The sequence below is a fragment of the Rhea pennata genome, chromosome 1 (genome assembly GCF_028389875.1).
Source record: "Rhea pennata isolate bPtePen1 chromosome 1, bPtePen1.pri, whole genome shotgun sequence".
Classification (NCBI taxonomy): domain Eukaryota; kingdom Metazoa; phylum Chordata; class Aves; order Rheiformes; family Rheidae; genus Rhea; species Rhea pennata.
Window position 1 is genome coordinate 5,014,649 of NC_084663.1, and position 19,202 is coordinate 5,033,850.

Consider the following 19,202-nt stretch of genomic DNA (forward strand, 5'->3'; position numbering starts at 1 on the left):
GGATTTCTCCCCCCTTCTCCCCAAGCAAACAAGGTTTTATAAAAACCTCTTTAAACACCATGAAAAGCAGTCTGGATTTCTTGCTAACTGAATGTGAGGGGAAAGTGACTTGTGTGAGGAGCTCTTAAGGTTTAAGTCACAGGGAGATCCGTGCCTAACTTGAGATAGGACAAAGGATGTCTTCTCTAGGGTCTGTATCTCAACCTGGTTAGCTGATACCATGCTAGATTGTAAAGATTCCTTGGGTGTTTGAGCTGCCTAGTGCATGGTGTGCAAAACTCCAGAGCCATGGTCATCTGTGACAATGAATGGGTTCAAACTTGCTGCAGCTTTTTTCAGGTGAGCTGAGACTGCAGAAGGAAGTATCCTGCGAGTGTTGTTGGGATTGCGGAGTGGATGAGCTGACTTGCAAAGGGTGCAGTGGCCATTAGCCCTGCCTCTCCGCAGGGGACAGCAAAACAGCTGACAACACAGCGAGCGAAAGGGAATGAGTTCAAATGCAGGAAGGAAATGAAGGATCTGTTTGTTTTCCTGTTTTGTTTGTACTTGAAGCCGTGACAGGCAATGGTAATCATGAGTTCATAGGAGGACTGCTCAACCTTGAGATTTGGCAAAAAGCCCCAATACAATCCACCTGTGCCAAAGACGATATCGAAGCGTGTCACGGTAGGACTGTGATGGAGTCTGTCTGTGCTTCAGGAGCAACAAAGCCGTCTGACCTCCCCAACACCAACCTTTTATTCCCAACCACCTAGTAACACCACTCCAGTCTCCTCTGCAGACCACCCATTAAGCAGTTGCCTGCCAAGGAGCAGCAACATGCGATTTCCTCAAATCTCCTGTGCTTAGCTGGTTGCTGCTGCATGTAACCTCGCTGGCTGCCTTTTCCTTCCACCCCCTGTGCAGTTGCCTGCTGTTCTGGCTCTCTGCTGCTGTCCCCTTGGTTTGGCAGCCTCTCTGCATCCCTCGCCTCCTGCTTCTTTCCTCTTTCTTCCTACTCTTGTCAATGCTGCTTAAAGCGATTAAGGGTGGTGGCACAAGGTGACCATTCACATCTTGGAGGTCTGTAGTATGGACAGCTAGATGCCTCTGCTCGGAGCTCTAGCTTTGACATGAGGCAATAAGTTGCTGATAAATTATAGAATAAGTACGAATGTGTGCTAACATGCTCTGCCTTTCTGGGGAAGCAGATGTCTGAGACTGGAGTTATTTAGAGACCAAAACTTATTAAATCCTGGTGTACAGAGTTGGCTTCTGGGGCTGGAGTCTTGCATAACAGTTCAGACCAACTTTTGCAAATTGCTGCTCTTTCTTTGCAATGTTTCAGCAGTGCTGTGCTGAGAAAAGGGAGGCAGAGACCTCCCAGTCTAGTTGAATCTGACAATGGAGCCAAGTGTTGGCCTCCCAAAGAAGTATTCTCTTGCCTAGATGCAGCTCCAAATCCTGACCTGATCACCCTGGAAGCAAGTGTTGCCAGAGGTTATCTGTATGTTCGAGTGGTAAGAGGAAATGTTGTGTCTTTTCTGAGCCAGATACTGTAGCTCAGTTTTGCAGACCTGAGATATTCTGATGAGCGTAGGAAGATGATAACCAGCTGGCAGGGTGCTTGCAGAAAGCTGAAGCAAGCACATGTAATAGATATGGTACCATTATCTTCGTTAACAATACAAATATGCTTTTAATTTTTACTTGGTGAGTACCTCATTGGAAGCATTCATATTTAATTAGCATTGATTCTTTTTGAGTGAATTGGTCTAAAACCTGGGGTGATGGAGCCCCTGTCTCTTGCTCAGACAGTAAGTATCACATAACCAGCCACTTACTCCATCAGCAGAAAAAGATTAATTTTGTTTAGCATTGAAAGCTTGTGCTTTTTGAGTTGAAATTAGTGCCTGAAAGTTTTCAGACTGGTACAGGATCCTGACTGGCCCCCCTACAGAGGAGGGTCAGTCCAGCAATGCTTTGCCTTGGGGATTGCTGTGGAGTTTAGTTTTAATGCAAAAAGGATTCAGTCTAACGTGCTTGTAAAAATGAATCCTGAAGGAGCCTGAAAGGTTCCCGTCTGCTGCAAGGGAGTGGTAGAAGGAAAGGATGGGGCAGGAGGAAGGACTGGTCTCTTCAGACTTTCCTAGGTTTGAGGTGAAGAGAACAAAACTAGGTTTAAAGATGGTTAGTAGCAGTCCACTGAGATGACACAAATAGAAATGAAAGCTTTGTAGTAAAAGGACTGGGATATTGAGGACAGGGAAGCTGCAAAGGGAGGTGAGGCCAGTGGAAATGAACTGCCAAATGCAAAAGGTTTTTCTTTTAGTGTGCAAGTGCCAAGATCACTGAATAAACTCAAAGGATTTCAGGTCCTCAATCACAGCCAGAGCTGTGACTCTTGCTATTTAGAGGAACAGACTGGTATGCCTTGTAGGACAGTCCTGTGCTCTAGCAAAGCAGTTCTTCTAGGAAGTACAGGCCATGGGGGTGCAGATGCCATAGTACAAGTCTGCAGTTTTTGGTGCTTTCTGTTCTTGATGGTTTTCAGAGGCAGGTTGGTGAAATGAAGAGCAAGGCAGGAGGTTAGGTATGTTTTGCCTTTCTGTTTTAATCATTTCATCAATTTTTAAAGATACAAAATAATCTTAACTGGTAAGGGACACAAGTCTACTAAAGAAGCCTCATTAGTGCAAGTCAGACTGACTTGGATGCAGATGGAGATGTGGATGGAGAGCAAACAGTGGATGACAAAGGACTGCAGTAGTAGATCATAGGGTCTTTTATTGGAAAGCTTAGATCTAAGTATGTTTTGGTCTTCACTGGAATAACAGCCTAGCAAGGATCACAGTGGAAAGATTTCTCTATGTGTAGCTATAGGAGCATGCATCTATTTCAAACCTCTTTACTATGAGTAGCTGTCTCGCTGCGAAACTCGTAGAATGCGAGTGTTTCTCCTGCCCATCTGATCAGCCCAGACATCAAGCATGAGGTAATTTCTCTGCAAGGTTGTCTCCTTCTGACCTCTGTGTCAGGCTTAATGTGTTGTTTTTCCAGGTGACCCACCACAAGCTGCTGCCTGGATTGGTCAGTGTATTCTGTATTTGCTGATAATGGTTTTTGAGAAGACTGTGATAAGCTTGGTCCTGCTTATCCCAGGTTGGACCAAGGTAAGCTCCCTAACTGTTTTTCTAGCCACAGCCACTATGAATTGCTGCTTATTAGTTTTGTGCTATTGATGGTCCCTGTCATCACAGGTCACCACCTTGTGATTTGTGGACAGTTCTTTAATGGTTAGCAATTACTTAAGCTTCGGGAAATACAGTTTTCCTAATAGCTTGGCTTTTGGTACATTCTCCCACTAATTAGACAAATTAATGGAATAAGAATTTCTTTTTCTGTCCTTGGGAAGGTAAATGATTTGGACTGAGCTCTAGTCTGAAACTTGTTTACATAATTCCACAGTGAATTGCCATGCTACTTTGTCAAGTCACTTCATGTTGATGTTTCGTAATCCCATGCCTAAATTAAGAGGATTCTTTTTTTCCAAATTAAACTCTATCCAGATTAGTATCCCATTCTTTCCCCCCGACACATGCATTTTCTGATGGTAGCTTGTGAAATGGTAGTTGGTGCATTGGTTATAAGTTTCTCTACAACATCTATAAGATATTTTTATTAGCGACATAGGTGGTGGCAGGTAGATCTCATAGGTAATTCAGTGGTATAAAACCCGTTCTGGGAGTCACTGGGGTCATTGTAGTGTTGGGCGCATTTACACTCAGCGATCCACAGGCTGTGATTTGGCAGATTTATTTACAGTAATCCAGAAGCACTCACACACTCCTTAAAGCTGCAATTTCACTTTGATTTAAACTTGGAAGTTCTCATTAGCGCTTCAATTGGTTGTTTTGAAACTCTTGCAACAAGTGCTGTTCAGGGCTTGTCCTTCAAATATGGTAGATTACAATGCTCAAACTTGGAAAACGAACATTTTTTTTTAGCATGCAGTGGTATGTGAACATCGTGTTCAGCAGCACGTTGCAAAATCCAGAAACACTGCTGGCTTGCTTTCAGTGCACCTTGTGCGTGGCTGGTGTCTGTGTTTTGCAACGAGGCTCTAAGCAGCCAAGGAAAATCCCACCAATTGTCATGGATAATTAAACTGGAAGACTAGCAATGCTTATTTCTTCCTCTGTAGAACATTTAATGCTTGGCAGCTGGACTAAAGGATAGCCCTTGTCACCTTTCTAATATCCGAGCTAAAGGAAAAGCTGCAGAGCCCTAACTAGAAGAGTGCCAGTGTATGAAGGCAGCTAGTTTGCTACAAAGATCCTGCAAGAGAGTTGTTCAAATAACACTTAAATGCTGTTTTCTCTGCAGCTTCAGGAGATCCTCCTGGATTACATTCCAAACCCTCAGCTGGAGCTCGTGCTGGTGATGCTTGTTGTGCCTTTTGTAGTCAATGTAAGTGGTGCCTCTTCAAGTGCTAGACAGGGTGGTTTGGAAATCATAGTTCCTCCTAAGAGGAGAGATGTGTATGCAGCTGGGAAGAGGGATGAAAGGGAAGTGAAGGTATAACTCAGGAGGATCTTAAGGGCAAAACTCCATGCTGTTCATGCCATGATCTATTAACAACAGATTGTTCCTGAACAAGTTATGTTTTTTTTTTTAAAAAAAAAAAGTTCTGCAGCTGAGCAAGGAAAAGCAATTTTGAAGCTTTCTTTGTGATACTTGCCAAGTGAAGATTCCCTAGGAACAGAGTCCAGGTGTCCCAAACATGCCTTACTCAGGCTCCAGCCTTATTAAATAACCCTTCCTTTCTCATATAGCCTCATATAATTGCCTTTTACAAGGCTATTAAAGAATGACCAAAAACTCATAAGTATTCTCAGCCCAGATTGGGGCTGGAGTCCCAGCAGAATAGTAATCTGCCTTTTCTGGGAACATGTCACTCCAGTAAAGGCCAGGACAGCATTCAAATAGGTCCCTTTCTGCAAGCGTGGTGCCATGTACCTAGTAGGACTGTGTAAGAGCGGTCCTGTTTTATATGGTTATTACGTAATGCAACATGGGTACAAAGTGCTGCTGAAACAGGAGACTTGGCCCAATTGAAAAGTGCTGGGTGACTGACAGGGTCAGACCATGTACTGGATGTGGTCTTTGGCCAGTTGCATAGCTTGAAGCTGCAATCTTACCTTGACTTAAAAATTTAGGAGCACTTGCTAGTGCTTTAATGGATATACTGAAACTCTCACAATAGGTGTGGTTGTAGACAGGTGAAGAGTGGAAGCTCAAAGTTTAGGGATGAGCAGAAAGTGGCGCTGTTCAGATCTGATCGACTTGTATGAGTCTTTTGGCTAGACTTCCAGTTATGGTGCTGTACAGAAGGGTGTTCAGATTGCCCAGATCTGAGCAATCTTCTCAAAGCTAGTTTGGTGAAACCTCTTGAAAGCTCAACGTTTTCCTGATTCTGGGTAATCCTTGACCTGTAGCTCAGTTGCTGCTAAGATGGGAAGTGAGAATAAGGCATTAACACTGATACTCCTCCAAGACAAGGAGTGAATTCAATTTTTTGCAGCTCTGATCATATTTTTTTTGTCTTATGGAGCACTGGTATATTTTTTTCTGAGCTACAGTGAATGAGTAGCTTCTTCCCATCACACACTGCACCTCCTTATTTGAAAGCAAACTCAGTGACCTGAGCAGTGACTGGTGCAGATAGAATGAGTGAACCTTGGGTGGAGGTTGGTTCGAATGACTTGAGGCCATGATTTCTTTTTTTTTTCCTGGAAAAACTTTGGCCTACCAATAGATTTTTTCCTTTTTAATTGGCTTTCCAGCAAATATAGAATTAATAGAATTTACACTGTAGGGGACCTGAGGAATTTGCCCAGTCCAACTCTTGTGCATGTACTTGACATAGTTTGCTCAAAGCTGGAGACTTGGAAATGCTGAAAGAAGAAATACTTGAAATGTATATTATATTGTATTTTGGTCTCTGTAGTCTATTCATGTAACTCCTTTCTCTTCTCCCCTCCTCCCAAGGCCATAATGTTCTGGGTTGTGGACAGCTTGATTATGAGGAAATATAAGCAGAAGGATACCCTGGACATCAATGGATCCATAGATACTCCTCGGGCTAGGAGAACTGAGGAATCTCAGGTAAGGCCAAAGATGTCCTGCACGTGAGCCCAGACTACAAGCCTGTGGCTTGGCTCCTGTGCTTTAACTATATATCCTTACCAAAACTGTGCAATGTACCATCGTGATGACCTAGGTGCAGAGTGCTTGAGAAATATGAGCAATATCCCTGTTAAAACAGAATAACTTCCCATATTTGCAACTGATATCAGCAGGGGAATATTTACCGGAAGAATCTGACCCTCTAACAAGGGGCAGTATCATGGCCTAAATAGTGTTGCTGGAGTGTTGTCCTAAATGAACTAGCATTTGCACAAACCTGTGTGGGCTTTTTTGAGTGGCAAGCTGAAGCTGGTGGGTGCATCTGCGTTGTTACTCTCAATTTTGCTATTAGTTGTACTAATGTTAGTAAGCAGACTATGCTTTTCTCATAATTGAGTGGTGGCATGCTTTTTTGGGCTACAGAAGGTCTAGATGAGAACCTATTCTGTCAGTGTTTTAAGGGGTCCGTTATCTGGTAGAGAAGTTGAACTGTAGGAATTGTATTTTGTATAGTTTTGAGCTTGACACTTAAAGGCTTGGGAAAAATAATCCGTTTCCAGCAGGCTTTGTTCTCATTAAGAATGCGCAGTTCAGGCAGGTAGGGTTTACACTTCAGATTGCTTCAGGTGGCCCCTTTTGGGTTAAGGCCACAGCCAAAGTCGCTGGACCACGTTTCCTTCCTTCCTGACTCCCAGGCTCGATTTCAGTGCTCCATATGACTTATAATATCCTGCAGTTCACTGGCAAGATCTGCTAAGATAAAACAGATTCTGGCAGTCACAGGCTGGCTTCTCAAGTAGTTTTTGCTGAGGAATTTCAGCTGAACAGGAATAGCTTTTGCTTTTGTGTGTACGTGGTGTGTCTTTTTAAGAATGTGTCCTGTGTCAGCTCAAGAGCTGACTATGCAAAGCCAGAACATATCTATTATAGAGCAACTCTTGTGCTTTCTTACGCACTGAAGAGTAGCTTTAACTGCCTACTTGACAATCTACATAGGGACAATGGCTTAAACTGCTCAAAGGTGCAGTGGGCAAGTAGCCACTATTGACCTACTGATGAGCATGTGGTGTTAGAGGAATCCTCCCTCTTAGAGTGGGGACAGGCAGATGTGAACAGCTGGTGAGACAAGTGAGTCACATCCTGGCCTGACCTCCAAGTAAACAGTTGTAGCATGGTGATGTTACTAGAGACATCTGAACAGTGTGTCCCATGGAATTTCCTAAGGTATGTGTGAGACGGGAGCATCCTTGAGAAATTTCCATCCCTTTGGAGATGGAAGAGAGGTGAGGCCTGAGTGAAGGGTGCCAGTGTATATCTGGACAGTTGTGCATCTGTGTGAGCAGGTTGGAGTCTCGTATCTACCATATGGCAGCAGCTTAACTCTGAACATGGACTCTTCCCTGTTTGTGGCCCAGTCCTAATATTTTTTGCTGATTGATATTCAAGAGTGATACTTCCTTGGATGTGTTGAATGAGGCATTTGCTCAAAATGTGAAACTGGGGATCTGCTTTACTGACTGGATATGTGTGTGTGTTTTTGCAGGTCTGAGATCATCTTAACATTATACCAGCTCAGAAGCAAGGGTAAGGAGCTGTCCTCTCTAGTTGAGGCTCCAAGCCCTTTCTAGCCTTTTTTTAACCTAGACTTGGACTGTCTAATCTCAAATTGTAATGTAAACCTTCAAGCCTCTACTGTTGTGGGTACACAGACGGTGTCTCAGTGGTTATTCTACCATGGGAATAGAGATGGCCTTCTGTCTTGCTCCACTGAAGGTGGTTGACTTTTTATAGCCTCTATCACAGTTTTGGATAATCTAAGGGTGAGACACCTGCTCTTCTCTAGAAGTTGAGAAAGAGGGTTATGACAATCTGGTATAGGAACTTTCTCTAACGGCTGTTCTCAAGTAGCTGAGCCTAGGCAAGTTCTTTCAAGTGATGGAAATGGGACCCCCACAGATTAACCCTTACTGTCAAAGGCTTTTCCAGTCTTTCAAGTACTTGACTCCTTTCCTGAGAAGTTTCGCCAACACCTTCAACACACAGATCACTGGTCTGTCACTGGAGTGGAGCTTCCTAGGGAACTGGAGCTCTCTGCTGGGACTACCTCCTTCCTGCTCCAACATGTACAGTGCTGGACTAAAGGCACAGGAACAAAGAGAAGTATCTTTGGGCCAGAGAAGGAAGCTAATAAAGAAATATAGAAGTGCTTGCTTCTTGGATACCTCATTTTTCAACTCTGCTTCTTGGCATTGGGCCTTGGGATAGCCACAGGCAGCTCTGCTTCATAAATTACCATTTTAGGCTAGGAGTTAAAAATCATGTTGTCTGGCTGAGCTGCAGAGCTAGATTGGCTGGAATCTAGGATAAAAACAAACAAAAAAAATGCTGGGCTATTTATTAGGATATTTGCTGCTAATAACTTGTTAAAGTAGGAGAATTTCCTCCCTCATTCCCTTCCTCCTGCCCAGCTGGAAGGGGAGAGAGGGCAGCTGAGAAGTGTCTGTAGCTAGCAGAGCTGGCTGAGGCTAATGTGTCCAGCAGTTTATCAGGGTTCATCAGGACTGTCTAGCAGCAGGCGCCAACAGCTCCCCATCATGCTGCCTACTTGAATTTCAACCCTCTGCCTGTCTCACCAATAAAGAGTGTCATTATTTTCACTTGCACTAGCAGTTTGCCTTAGGATAAGGAGCAGGGTGAGGCGGGGGGAGGAAGGAGGTTGGGAAGCAGGGGTTGCAGTTAACCTGTTGAAGACCTGCGCTTGAGTCCTACTGCTGCAGTTGCTCACTGACTCCACAGCTGCAGCATAGACCAAAGAATTGCCTCTCTCTCATGGGTTTTAAGGCTCTTCTGTCAAGCCACAGATGCAAAATTGGGCATCTATTTAGAATGGATACTGAAATGTTTTGATTTTTTTTTTAATACTGAAATTTTGAGGGAGACAAATTCACCCTTCCTTCTAGGCAAGTTTTAAAACTTTTTGTTGTCTCATGCCATGGCTTTGGTAAATGTTTGTACAATCCCTTCTTCCTTTCTAGTATGGGAAGAGATTATTCAAGAGTGCCAATGTGAGTCCAGTGCCATTTGGCCTGTAGGAACATGTTGATCTGCATGGCCCTCATTTTCCAGCAAGCCTCCTGGCCTTGGTCTGAGTTTCTCTTCTCCCTTACTCTTGCAAGTGCTGATAAACTTTAGATCTTATCAATGGTTTCTTTGTGTTCTCCACTCAGAAAACAAGTCAGTTTTTATTTTTAATGTTTCATGTGATCTCTTTGAACTGATTTTTATTTTGTTTTCTTCTTCTGGAGAGGTGAGTGAGTTGTTGCCCCCACCTTCCTTTTTAAGACTGACTTTTTCAGAGATAAGTATTACAGTAAAACTTGGTGGTAACAATGGTCCTTGGAAGAACTGTTAGGATGAAGCTAGAAGCTCATTTGGGGTTGGGAGGAAAGCTACATGGGGACTTGCCCTTAGCATTAAGAGTTTGGTGTCTATCCTAGTTTCTTGCGTAGGAACTGTGTTGACTTTGCAAAGATACTGCTGAATGCTGATACCCCTGCTGCTTTCTTTAATTATCAACCAATATTCTAAGAGTGAGTTTGATTAATTAGTGACTTAACTGAGTTCATTTTTTTTAAATGGCTCAAGTTTAGGGTGAATTTGGGTGCCTGGTCTTTAGGAGGGAAGCTAAATGGAGATCGTAGAGGCTCTTCTGGAAGGAGACTGTCCCACTGACCACTGTGGGAGCGTGTCTAAGCTGAGAAGTAGGAGGTGAATGGGGTGGTTCCTGCCTGCACTCCAGGCAAGTGATCGTGCTGGCAGACTGCTTTCTAAAACTAGCAGGGGAAATAGCCTCTAAGCTGCTTCTATCAGCTATGCTGCAGTTTTCCATGCAATCTTTCTCTGCCACAGAGATCTCTTGACTACCTGATGAGTCTGGGGAAGGGGCACCAAACCAGCATGCAGCATGTTCCCCAAGACTGAAGTGGCTGGCACAGCACATGGGCAGTCCTGCTTCTGTAGTGTGACCCCGATCTGTTTTGCAAGCTGCTGGCCTCCTGTTGTGGAGAGGAATGCATGAAGTATTTGATGACTGCTGACTTACTGAATGATACAGTAGCATATTGTCCTCTGACTGGGAAACCATGGTCTGTTCCCAGCTGTGCCATTAACCTGCTGTGCTCCTGAGCTGGTACATCTGCAAGGGAAACTTCTTGTCCAGATTACGCTGACAGAGTTCAGGCTGGGGTTTTGCTAGAAAAATAGCACTTGGCGTGGTGGGCACTTGTCAGGGTTTGTGCCCCTACCACAGCAAAGCTCATGGGAGTAGCTGACTTGGTACAGACTCAGAGCACTGGAGCAGGTTGTCCGGAGAGGTTGTGGAGTCTCCTTCTCTGGAGATATTCTAAACCCCATTTGGATGTGATCCTGTGCAATGTGCTCTAGATGACCCTGCTTCAGCAGTGTGTGGAAGGGGGTGGACTAGATCTCCAGAGGTCCTTTCCAACTTCAGCTGTTCTGTGATTCTGTGACTGGCAGCTGGATGGCTACCAGACAAGTCCACCATCTCTGGGTGCAAGTGTCCCCCAGCAAAGCCCTATTTAAATGTCCTTGCTGCTTCTAAACTCACCCGCCTATCTGAGCGTACATATTGTGACTGTTGTGATGATGAGGTACCTTCTCATGGTTAAATTCCCTATGGAACTGTGGAAAGGTCCCTGGAGACCTCAAGTGGTCTGATGTGAGCTGTATGGCAGGTGGGCACCACCTGAATGGGTCTTGGTGTACAACGTTCTGTGCCCCCTCAGTCAGCTGCATGTGGCTGTAAGGATTTGACTCCAAAGCTGAAATCCACCTTAACTACCAGATCACTAGGCCTTAAAGCTAGCCTCTTCCAGCCTTTTGGTGTCAGAGTTTGGTGATTTATAGTGTTATGTGTGAGTAATTACCTACTTTCTCAGCTTCAACAGCATCACAGTATTTGTGATAAACAGAGGAAGTCTTCACTTGGAAGAGATGGTAACCTTCCAATGTGTATTTTAAAAAGAATTCCTTGAGACCATTAGGGAAGGAAAGAGCTTTAATCTGATCTACTGCTCTCCTTTGAATGTCTTATGTGCTGCTGTGAAGATAACAACAAAATCAGATGGAAGGGCTGGAGTGTGTACAGGGGTGGGGAAGAAAATTTCCCCTATGGCTCTCCTCCTTTGATGCCATTGATTCATTGCAGTTTGTTTTTTCCTATTTAGTGTTTTTTGTTGCTGTGGTTACTAGCCCCGGAGTGCTGCCTAAATGGTAACAAATGAAAGGCACGTTTCCTCATAACTGTGCCTTAAGATAGCTACTGGTAAGAGTAGTTCCCCATGCCCCAGACTCTTACCCCGGAGAGCACTGGGCTCTGGGACTAGCCAAGCTCCACGTGTTACAGCCCTTCACTGAAAAGGCACGCGCGTTCCCTGGCCTCGTGCCTCCGAGCCAGAGCGTTGCGGTGGCTGTCATGTGCCACAGCTCAGGCAGAGGGTTGCTCCTTGGGCAGCCCATCTGAGCAAGCCAGGAGGCCATTCAGCCACTGAAGCCCAGCAGGGTCCGATGGGGCTGACGCTCAGATGGGAGATGTACATATCCTTGCTGCAACAAGCTGTGGGGTTTCTGTGGGGTTTTTGCAGTATTTGGCACTTCTTCCCACATCAGCTCTGAATTAATGACGCTATTTGGGCTCTGGGAAGGGGAAGTGGAAGGAGGTGGGGAAAAGGCTGCCAGACTTGCTCTTCTGGAGAAATAAGACTGAAGCCTCTTGAATGTGCAGCGTCACACTTGCATCTTGTGTAGGGTTAAGTGGTCAGGTGCTGAGGCTTCTGATGTGGGTGACTAGCATTGACCAGAAGTCCTGCAACTTCAGTCTCCTGCGAGTACTGCTGGGCATGACTCAAGCTGTAGCACAAAAGCATGCTGCATTTTTAGCAATGCTTAGAGCTAATTACTGTCAGGGCTACAGACAATATGATTTCTCTTGCCTCAAGTTAGGTTTTTGTGCTAAGAAGAAGGGATGGATAGCATGAGATTCAGCAAACAGACTGTCAAAGCTGTGAATATTTTCCATGCAAACAACTCATCCATCTAGCCTGCTGACTGGCATTGGATTCCAGCTCCTCTGCAGTCAAAGTAGCTGCAGCCCAAGTAAAATCAAGGCTTTTCCCTCTTTCTGGAGCTGAGGCTGGAGGATGCCTTACATGTGGGGCATCCAGTCTGTGTTGTGCAACTGCTCTGGGCCATGCTAAGTGGCAATCACTTGGCTCGAAACAGCCTGTTAATAGCTTCAAGACTGACACTAACAGGAAGCAACGGGCAGCTTCTGATGGTGCAGCAAAGCTGAGGGCTTTCTTTTCTGGAGAGGAAATGGTGAGAGGTGTAGAATTCTGATTCCCACAATTTGGACTGAGCCAGTATGATCTATGTCAGATAGAAATGAGATGCTGCCAGGCCAGTACAGCACCCCGAGCTTGCTGACGCTCGATGAAGCTGACCTTGTAGCTTTGCTTGGTCCTACTTCTTTCGTTGTTGTTTTTTTCTTCTCCCCTCCCCCTTGCCTGGTAGAGCTGTGGAGGTAGCAAGCAGCTGAGGGCCTGGGACAATGTCTCCATTTGGTGCAGCTTTTTGCAAAATATGTGGCCTAGCTTTTTTCCATCTTCCCTGAGGCTGCAGCTGGGCCTGAACAAGCATGAACAAGCATGTCTGTCCCTCGGTGAACAGTCTTTATCTTTCTGTTCTGCTCTTGAGGGGATTTGGGGCATCAGGTTTGCACCCAGATTTGCCTAGCTGTCACTGGAGAGCAGCCTGGGAAGATGGACAAGCTGATCTTGAGACTTCTTCCTCTGCCGGGGAGGCTTATGTCTGGCAGCTGACCTTTGTATCAGTGCCCAACCCCTTTAGTCAGCCCCTGCTTGAGGATTTTACCTACAGTACCTTCTATTAGAAGAGCTGAGGAAGCATCAGCTGTGTGTGACCGAGGACTTTCTCTTAATCAGCATCACTCTGTTCTCCTCCTCTCCAGGTGTTGCTTTCGCCAGATGTGGATTTTGATCACTCTGAAAGTGACCAGGATATTTCAGGACTCCAGGGAACAAGCCAGAAGATGAAGCAGCCCAGCTATCAAGTGGTCATCTGACAACACCAAGACAAGAGTGGAAGAAAGGGAAGCAGTGCTGCAGTCCTTGAGCTGGCCTAAGAAGGGCAGAGTGGGGAATGCTAGTTGATCCCCATGGGTCAGTGGAGATCCTTTTTTGTCTGCCTCATCTAGACCTATCCTTCTGCGGTTGTCTCTTTTGGTGTGTGTGCATCCTGTACAGGCTCAGCAGCTGGCAGTATCTGCTTTACTGCTCTGTCCTTAATCTGGACACACATGGGCACGTTTTGGTTAGGGCTGTGGAGATATACTTCCTCTGGCTGGCCAGCTGGGTGTAACTCTGGGGTTAAAACTGAAATCAAAAGGTTAAATCTGCTGTTCTTTATTTAAAAATCTATCCTGTACTAGCTGGATTATGACACTTTTACATGCACAGATGGTCCAAATACCTGGTTTGCTAATGTGTATTTAAAGGTCTTGAATTGGGAAGATTGATTTAGTGGATCTGATACTTTTTACTGTTTTATAAGGAATGTAATAAATGTTTGACCTAAAACTGTTTCATGTTTGAAATGCATTCAGTATGCTTAACTTTTTTTAAGAACTGAACTCTGTAAAGGAGAGGAATGGAACTGGCTTAAATCTCTCCTGGCCAAGGCTTTGCAAGGCAAGTTGTCTTTAAGCAGAGGGTCTGCCCTAGAACACCCATGGAGGAGCTGAGGCAGTGCTTGTTTTCTGTAGCTGGTCATACCAGGTAGGGTGGTGGTGGAAGAGGAACTTCTGATGCTTCTGTGGTAAGAACTGGTGCTGCAGTGTCAGCCCATGTCAGGCTCCAGACCGGAGCTGTCATATGAGATCTTGATCCCAATTGTGTGTGTTGCTGGGGAGGTTGACTCCTTCCCTCTTACCTAGTTAGGGTACCACAGGGGAAGACCCTTAGGTCATCCTAGATTCTAGCACCTTCTGCTCTGAGTGAGGTGTAGGGCTTCGGACTTGCTGACTTGTTAATATACAGGGCAGAGCAAGAATGCAAAACACTTTGCAACTCTCTAGGGAGAGAACAGAGCAGCTGTGCACAGCCCAGCACTGCATTAAGCAGATACAATGGTACTGAGATGGGCTCTGCTCTAAGCGTTATCACTTGGACTGAACCAGAATCCACTGAACTGAAGGAGAAGACTCAGGTGAGCTGTAGACACATGCGCATATTAATTGCAAAACAGTCTCCAGAAATGTTGGGCAGGAGGTATTCCCACTCCTTTGTTTTCCCAAGAAAATTTGCTTTAATAAGGAGTAGAAAGCAAAGAGTTTGGATTTCCTAATTTGACTTAGGTGGCTTTAGTCATTTAAAAGTAAGCTGAAAGTGTGTGAAGCTTTTTCCAATTTCAAAGTAGTTTGCAAGTGTTAGATGCAAATCAAAGTTTTCCATGCTCCTTAGTGAACTAGACAAGCTTGGCTACACTTGCAGCTGTGTAGCCGTACAGCATACATTTGGAAGTGCAGTCTTTTTTGTTCCTTCCTTGCTAATAATAAAGGGTCAAAATCATACTATAGCCATTTGAAAAAAAATGGAAAAAAAAATCAGAGCAGTCACAGCTCTGGATTTATATTGCTTAGTGAGATAAGTTTCGCAATGCAGCTCCTGCTTGTCTGGCAGGACTCTAGGCTGATGAGGGGTGGAGTAACTCCTGTGCTGTCTGAGATCTTCAGGGAAAATACTTGGGGGGGGGGGGAGGGGCTGGGGAGGTTGGCTGAGACTGGGTGAGGAAGCCCAGAATAGGCTGTAGTAAGAGAAGTATGATGTGGGGCAAGGTAGCCCAGCTCTAGCATTGCATAGCCCCATGCTCTTCCAGGAACCTTGGATTCAGTAGTTCTGTTCCCTTGTCTTAAATGCTGGCATGTATTGCAGTCCTAGTAGCCCCCCCCCTTTTTTTCCCTTGCACCCCAAAGTGTTTGCTCAGCCCTCATTCCTGGATTATCTGAGCAGCTTGTAATCTTTAACTGTAGCAGTGCAAAGTGCTCTGCAGTGCTTTGGGAGATGGGAACAAATGTGTGTCTGTATACTTGCATGTGCGGTTGTTGCAATGAACTTCCTGGACACTACCACAAAGATGTATGAGGACCAAGAGTGGAATATGTTCTCCTTCTGAGATGGAAAGTATCAGTATCCTATCTTAAAGATAGGAGAAACTGAAGCTTATAGTCTCAGTGACCTGCCTTTCTCCTAATATCCTTAGGGCAGCAGGAACACAAACTCTAGTTCCCCATGTCCAGTGCTGGTCTGTTTGACAGTTGGATCTGTCTTCTCTGTTTGGTGTGGGAGTGCATCCCTAGAGCCTGCTCACATAACACACATGCTTCCAACCAGGTGTGTAGAGGCTGAAGACTATCTCTGACTGTTAATTTTCCACCGCAATTACTCCCAAATTACCCTTAACTTGTGACTGGTTCTTTCAGCTCTGTGGTGATATGAGCTTGTCTAGCAGCACAAAACATAACATACCCTTAGCTCCAAAGGTTGTTTCAACTTTGCCAAATGAAAGCTTCACTGCAGTGTTCACTGTAAAATATTTATTGTGAAATGGGTAACTGGAGCCTTTATGACAACTTGAGTATATTGCTATAGGAGCTTTGCATGGCTGGGAAGTTGGATTTGATCTTTTTTCCTCACCTGAATGAAATATTTTTCCTTGGTTGGGGAAACACAAATAATGATGCAACTGAAGCATTAGCAATATGTGTATATTTATATACATATACAGGAGAGATGAGAGGGGAGCCAACTGTTCCTTTTAGCAATACATTTGAACAGAAACATGGGAGGAGAGTGAAGATTTCAAAGAAATCCCTTTGCAGTAAGGGCAGTACAAAGGAAGACAACTGCTGAATCTGGGACTGTCTGGAAGTTCCCTACCGCTGCCCTGCTCACCCTGTGCTAGTGAAGCAGGATGTTATTTGGGAATGGCCTGGGTGATCTTACCACTGCGTTCTTGGAGGAGGACTCAATTCACAGAAGCTCTCGTTTTTTTGTTCCTGGCTCACGTGCATGTCAGTGAACCTTAGTCACTTTGGTTATCGTGTGCTCAGGATTGGGCTCACAGTCTTGCTTTCTGTTCTCCCTTGCAAGAGGGCTGTTTCCCAATAGCTGGGCCTGAAGTAGTGCTTTGACTTCATGTTTCATTCCAAAACATGAGCCTTGGCGTGAGGGTGGGGCTGGCTGAGCTTTCTGTAAGGACCTTCCAGAGCACGATTAAATTTAGCTGGTTGCTTTGGGCTGTTTCCCTCTTCCCCACAGGGCATGGTATGAATAAGCAACCATGCTAGCTACCCGCTCTGCTGTTGCAGTGCTAGTGCTGCCAACTAGATGGTCAGGCAACTGGAAAACCCCCCGCGCTCCAGCAGATGGACCTCCTACAGCAGCAATATGATTTAATTTTTAAATATGCAAAAAATCAGTGACGAGGGAACCTATTTCTGTAGGTCTCTGGCAGCTCCTTATTCCTATGCTAACACATGGATCTAATTAAGCTGCTGAAGATACTTCAACTCCCACCCTCCTCCTTTCAGTCTTGGAGAGGCAGAGTATGCATGAGCTCAGTTTGGCCTTGCCGTGTAAATGTCTTTGTGGCTGCTGAAGTCCTTGTTGGCCAAGTTCTCTGCTAAGCAAACTCCCCTGTGGCTGATGTATAGCATTATTCAGTGGTGCCTCATTTTAAAACAGATTGCAGCCTTGCCATTTGGGTTTGGAGGTTGCTTTGCAGAGCAGCACCACCTGCAGTGGGGGTGGCTGGCAGGCCCTTTCCTAACCACCTTGTTGCCAAATTCCTGCAGTGTACAAATTCCTGCAGTATAAGGAAAGAGAAGCAGCCAGGGAGATGGGGATGAAAATTTTCTGAAGATCTGGAGTTAATAAAGACTTCCTCCCTGATTAGAAAAGCAGCTAGGAAAGTCTAGTCTGAATTCAAGTCAGGCTCTGTTTTGTGGGGTCATAAGCTTTCAAGGATTGTGGTTCATCTCTAAAGAATTTAAATCTCTGCTAAGCAGAACTGATGCTCTGCTCAAGAAGGTAGCAACTCACAGTGGAAATTTGTCTTTCTCTGAGGGAAAAAAAGAATTTGGTTTTAAAACACTGAACCTGAAAGTTTATTTAAATGAGATGTTTCATGGAATGAGAGCTGATACCACTCCTTGTAGTGAAGACCCAAGATACTTTTTAAACACAAGGCCTGTACTCTGAGGCAGCAATAAATCATGTGATGGTTTTCACAAGCCCCATCCTAGTGGGGCAAGAAATTGCAAGAAAGCAATAGCCTCGTGAGATGTTTTTTTTTTTTTTTTTTTTTTTTTTTTGATTTACGATTTCAATTTCTTTGTTACCTCTTTGATACTAATGGGTCTCTGTAGATGAATATACACTCATGTCTCCTTTCTCAGTCTCTTTCTCTCCCTCTCTCTCTCTCTCTGTCCTTTCTCCGGGAAGCATGGTTGCATTAGGTGCTTCAAGTCACGTCTTTGCAAAGTGCATCACTCAAGGTTGCCTTTTTAGATGTGCACCATGCTGTCTGATTTCTGCCTCATACGGGGTGACTCAACAGCCACTGGGGGTATTGCACAGACCACTGCATGGGTTTATTTTAAGGTCAGCAGTTTTCTGCACTGCTAGATACCAGTGCTGGCCCCTTTCTCCCTCCTCTCCCATCGGGAGAGCACTGATCGTGCCTTTAACAGTGTCCTTAACCCTTCCCCCCTCCCCTTATCTTCTGAAACTTGATGACCCGTGTTCATCTAGGATGAAAGAAAGACAGATGATTTCCAAGGGGAAAAACCTTGGTTTCTTTGGCACCCAAGAATAAAGAAATATTCAGAAGCTGCCTAGTTCTAGAGGCTTCAGAAAGGAACCACTGTCCCACATGCTGCTGCAATGTGATACTATGATTGGTCTTAAAGGCTATTAAATCATCCCAAAATTGGTCCCTGTGTCAAATGGATGAGAAGCCAAATAGTCTCTATAGCTCCCATCAATCAGTTTGTCCGCATTGTTTTTGGCAAACCAGCAGTTAACTTCCTGCTGGCCATTGTAGATCTTCCTCTGTTTCCACACAACAGGAACAAGACGCCCCTTTACTTTCAGGGTATTTGTAGGATTTGTCTTTAATGCTTCAGTTTTGTTCTGACCAGCCTGCTGATGACTCATGTTTAGAGATTCCTGAAGAAGTTTAACTTCATCATTCAAGAACTGACCTGCAAGGCAAGATAAAATTAACTCCATGAGTGGCTGTTATGTGCATGTTTATAAGTATGTTTGTTTTTTTAACAGCTGTGTTTCAAAGATTCTTAGAGTATGGGCTTGTGAAGAGCTTCTCCACAATAGCAGATTGAGTCTAGGTCCTTCAAATCTTTTATAAATCTCAGGGAGAGAGATTACAATAAAACCCTGTTTCTTTTCCTTTTGCTAAGATACAATGTTTGAGCTGAAGAGCTTTTTGAACTTCTAGTAGCCAGGATCTCATGTTCCCCTCTGTGGGCCAAGGTTACTAGAGGGTACTAGCCCATACAAAGCCCATCCGCAAGACAAAAGATCTAGACTTGAAGCTCCAAGTTTCCTTCCCTTGCCTTCCTGGGGGCAAGACTTTCAAAGCCAAATATATCTGTGGATTTAGATATTTGTATGTGTGAATCCAAAACTGCACTCCTGAAGGGTCATGTTGTGCTTAATGTTGGGGTGTTTGAATGTCCTAGAAACTTTAGCTTCAGTCTTAGAATTCTGCACCTGCACATGTCCAGAAGGACCATCTTCTTTGTAGGACTGAACCATTTACACTTTAGCCTGATCAGGATCAACAAACATCAATACTTCTTGTTGTTTGAAAGGGCCTAGCCTTCTAGAGGTTCTCTGACCCTACCTAAAGCCTAG

General features: G+C 44.7%; 2 protein-coding genes across 3 annotated transcripts in view; one reads left to right on the forward strand and one right to left on the reverse strand.

The window, feature by feature from the left end:
* Nucleotides 1-13,844, forward strand: part of LOC134150911 (store-operated calcium entry regulator STIMATE-like) — a 37,557-nt gene extending 23,713 nt beyond the window's left edge. Inside the window, exons 5-8 of one of the 2 annotated variants that reach the window (XM_062595115.1) lie at nucleotides 3,040-3,152; nucleotides 4,366-4,449; nucleotides 6,031-6,147; nucleotides 13,217-13,844. In XM_062595115.1, coding sequence (XP_062451099.1) covers nucleotides 3,040-3,152; nucleotides 4,366-4,449; nucleotides 6,031-6,147; nucleotides 13,217-13,330 — 428 coding nt within the window. In that variant the 3' untranslated portion in view covers nucleotides 13,331-13,844. The remainder of the gene's footprint in view (nucleotides 1-3,039; nucleotides 3,153-4,365; nucleotides 4,450-6,030; nucleotides 6,148-13,216) is intronic. The other variant, XM_062595195.1, reaches the window with a different exon arrangement.
* Nucleotides 13,845-15,844: 2,000 nt separating this feature from the next.
* Nucleotides 15,845-19,202, reverse strand: part of ITIH5 (inter-alpha-trypsin inhibitor heavy chain 5) — a 48,964-nt gene continuing 45,606 nt past the window's right edge. The window contains exon 14 of the mRNA XM_062580486.1: nucleotides 15,845-18,529. Within this exon, the coding sequence (XP_062436470.1) occupies nucleotides 18,240-18,529 (290 nt within the window). The 3' untranslated portion in view covers nucleotides 15,845-18,239. The remainder of the gene's footprint in view (nucleotides 18,530-19,202) is intronic.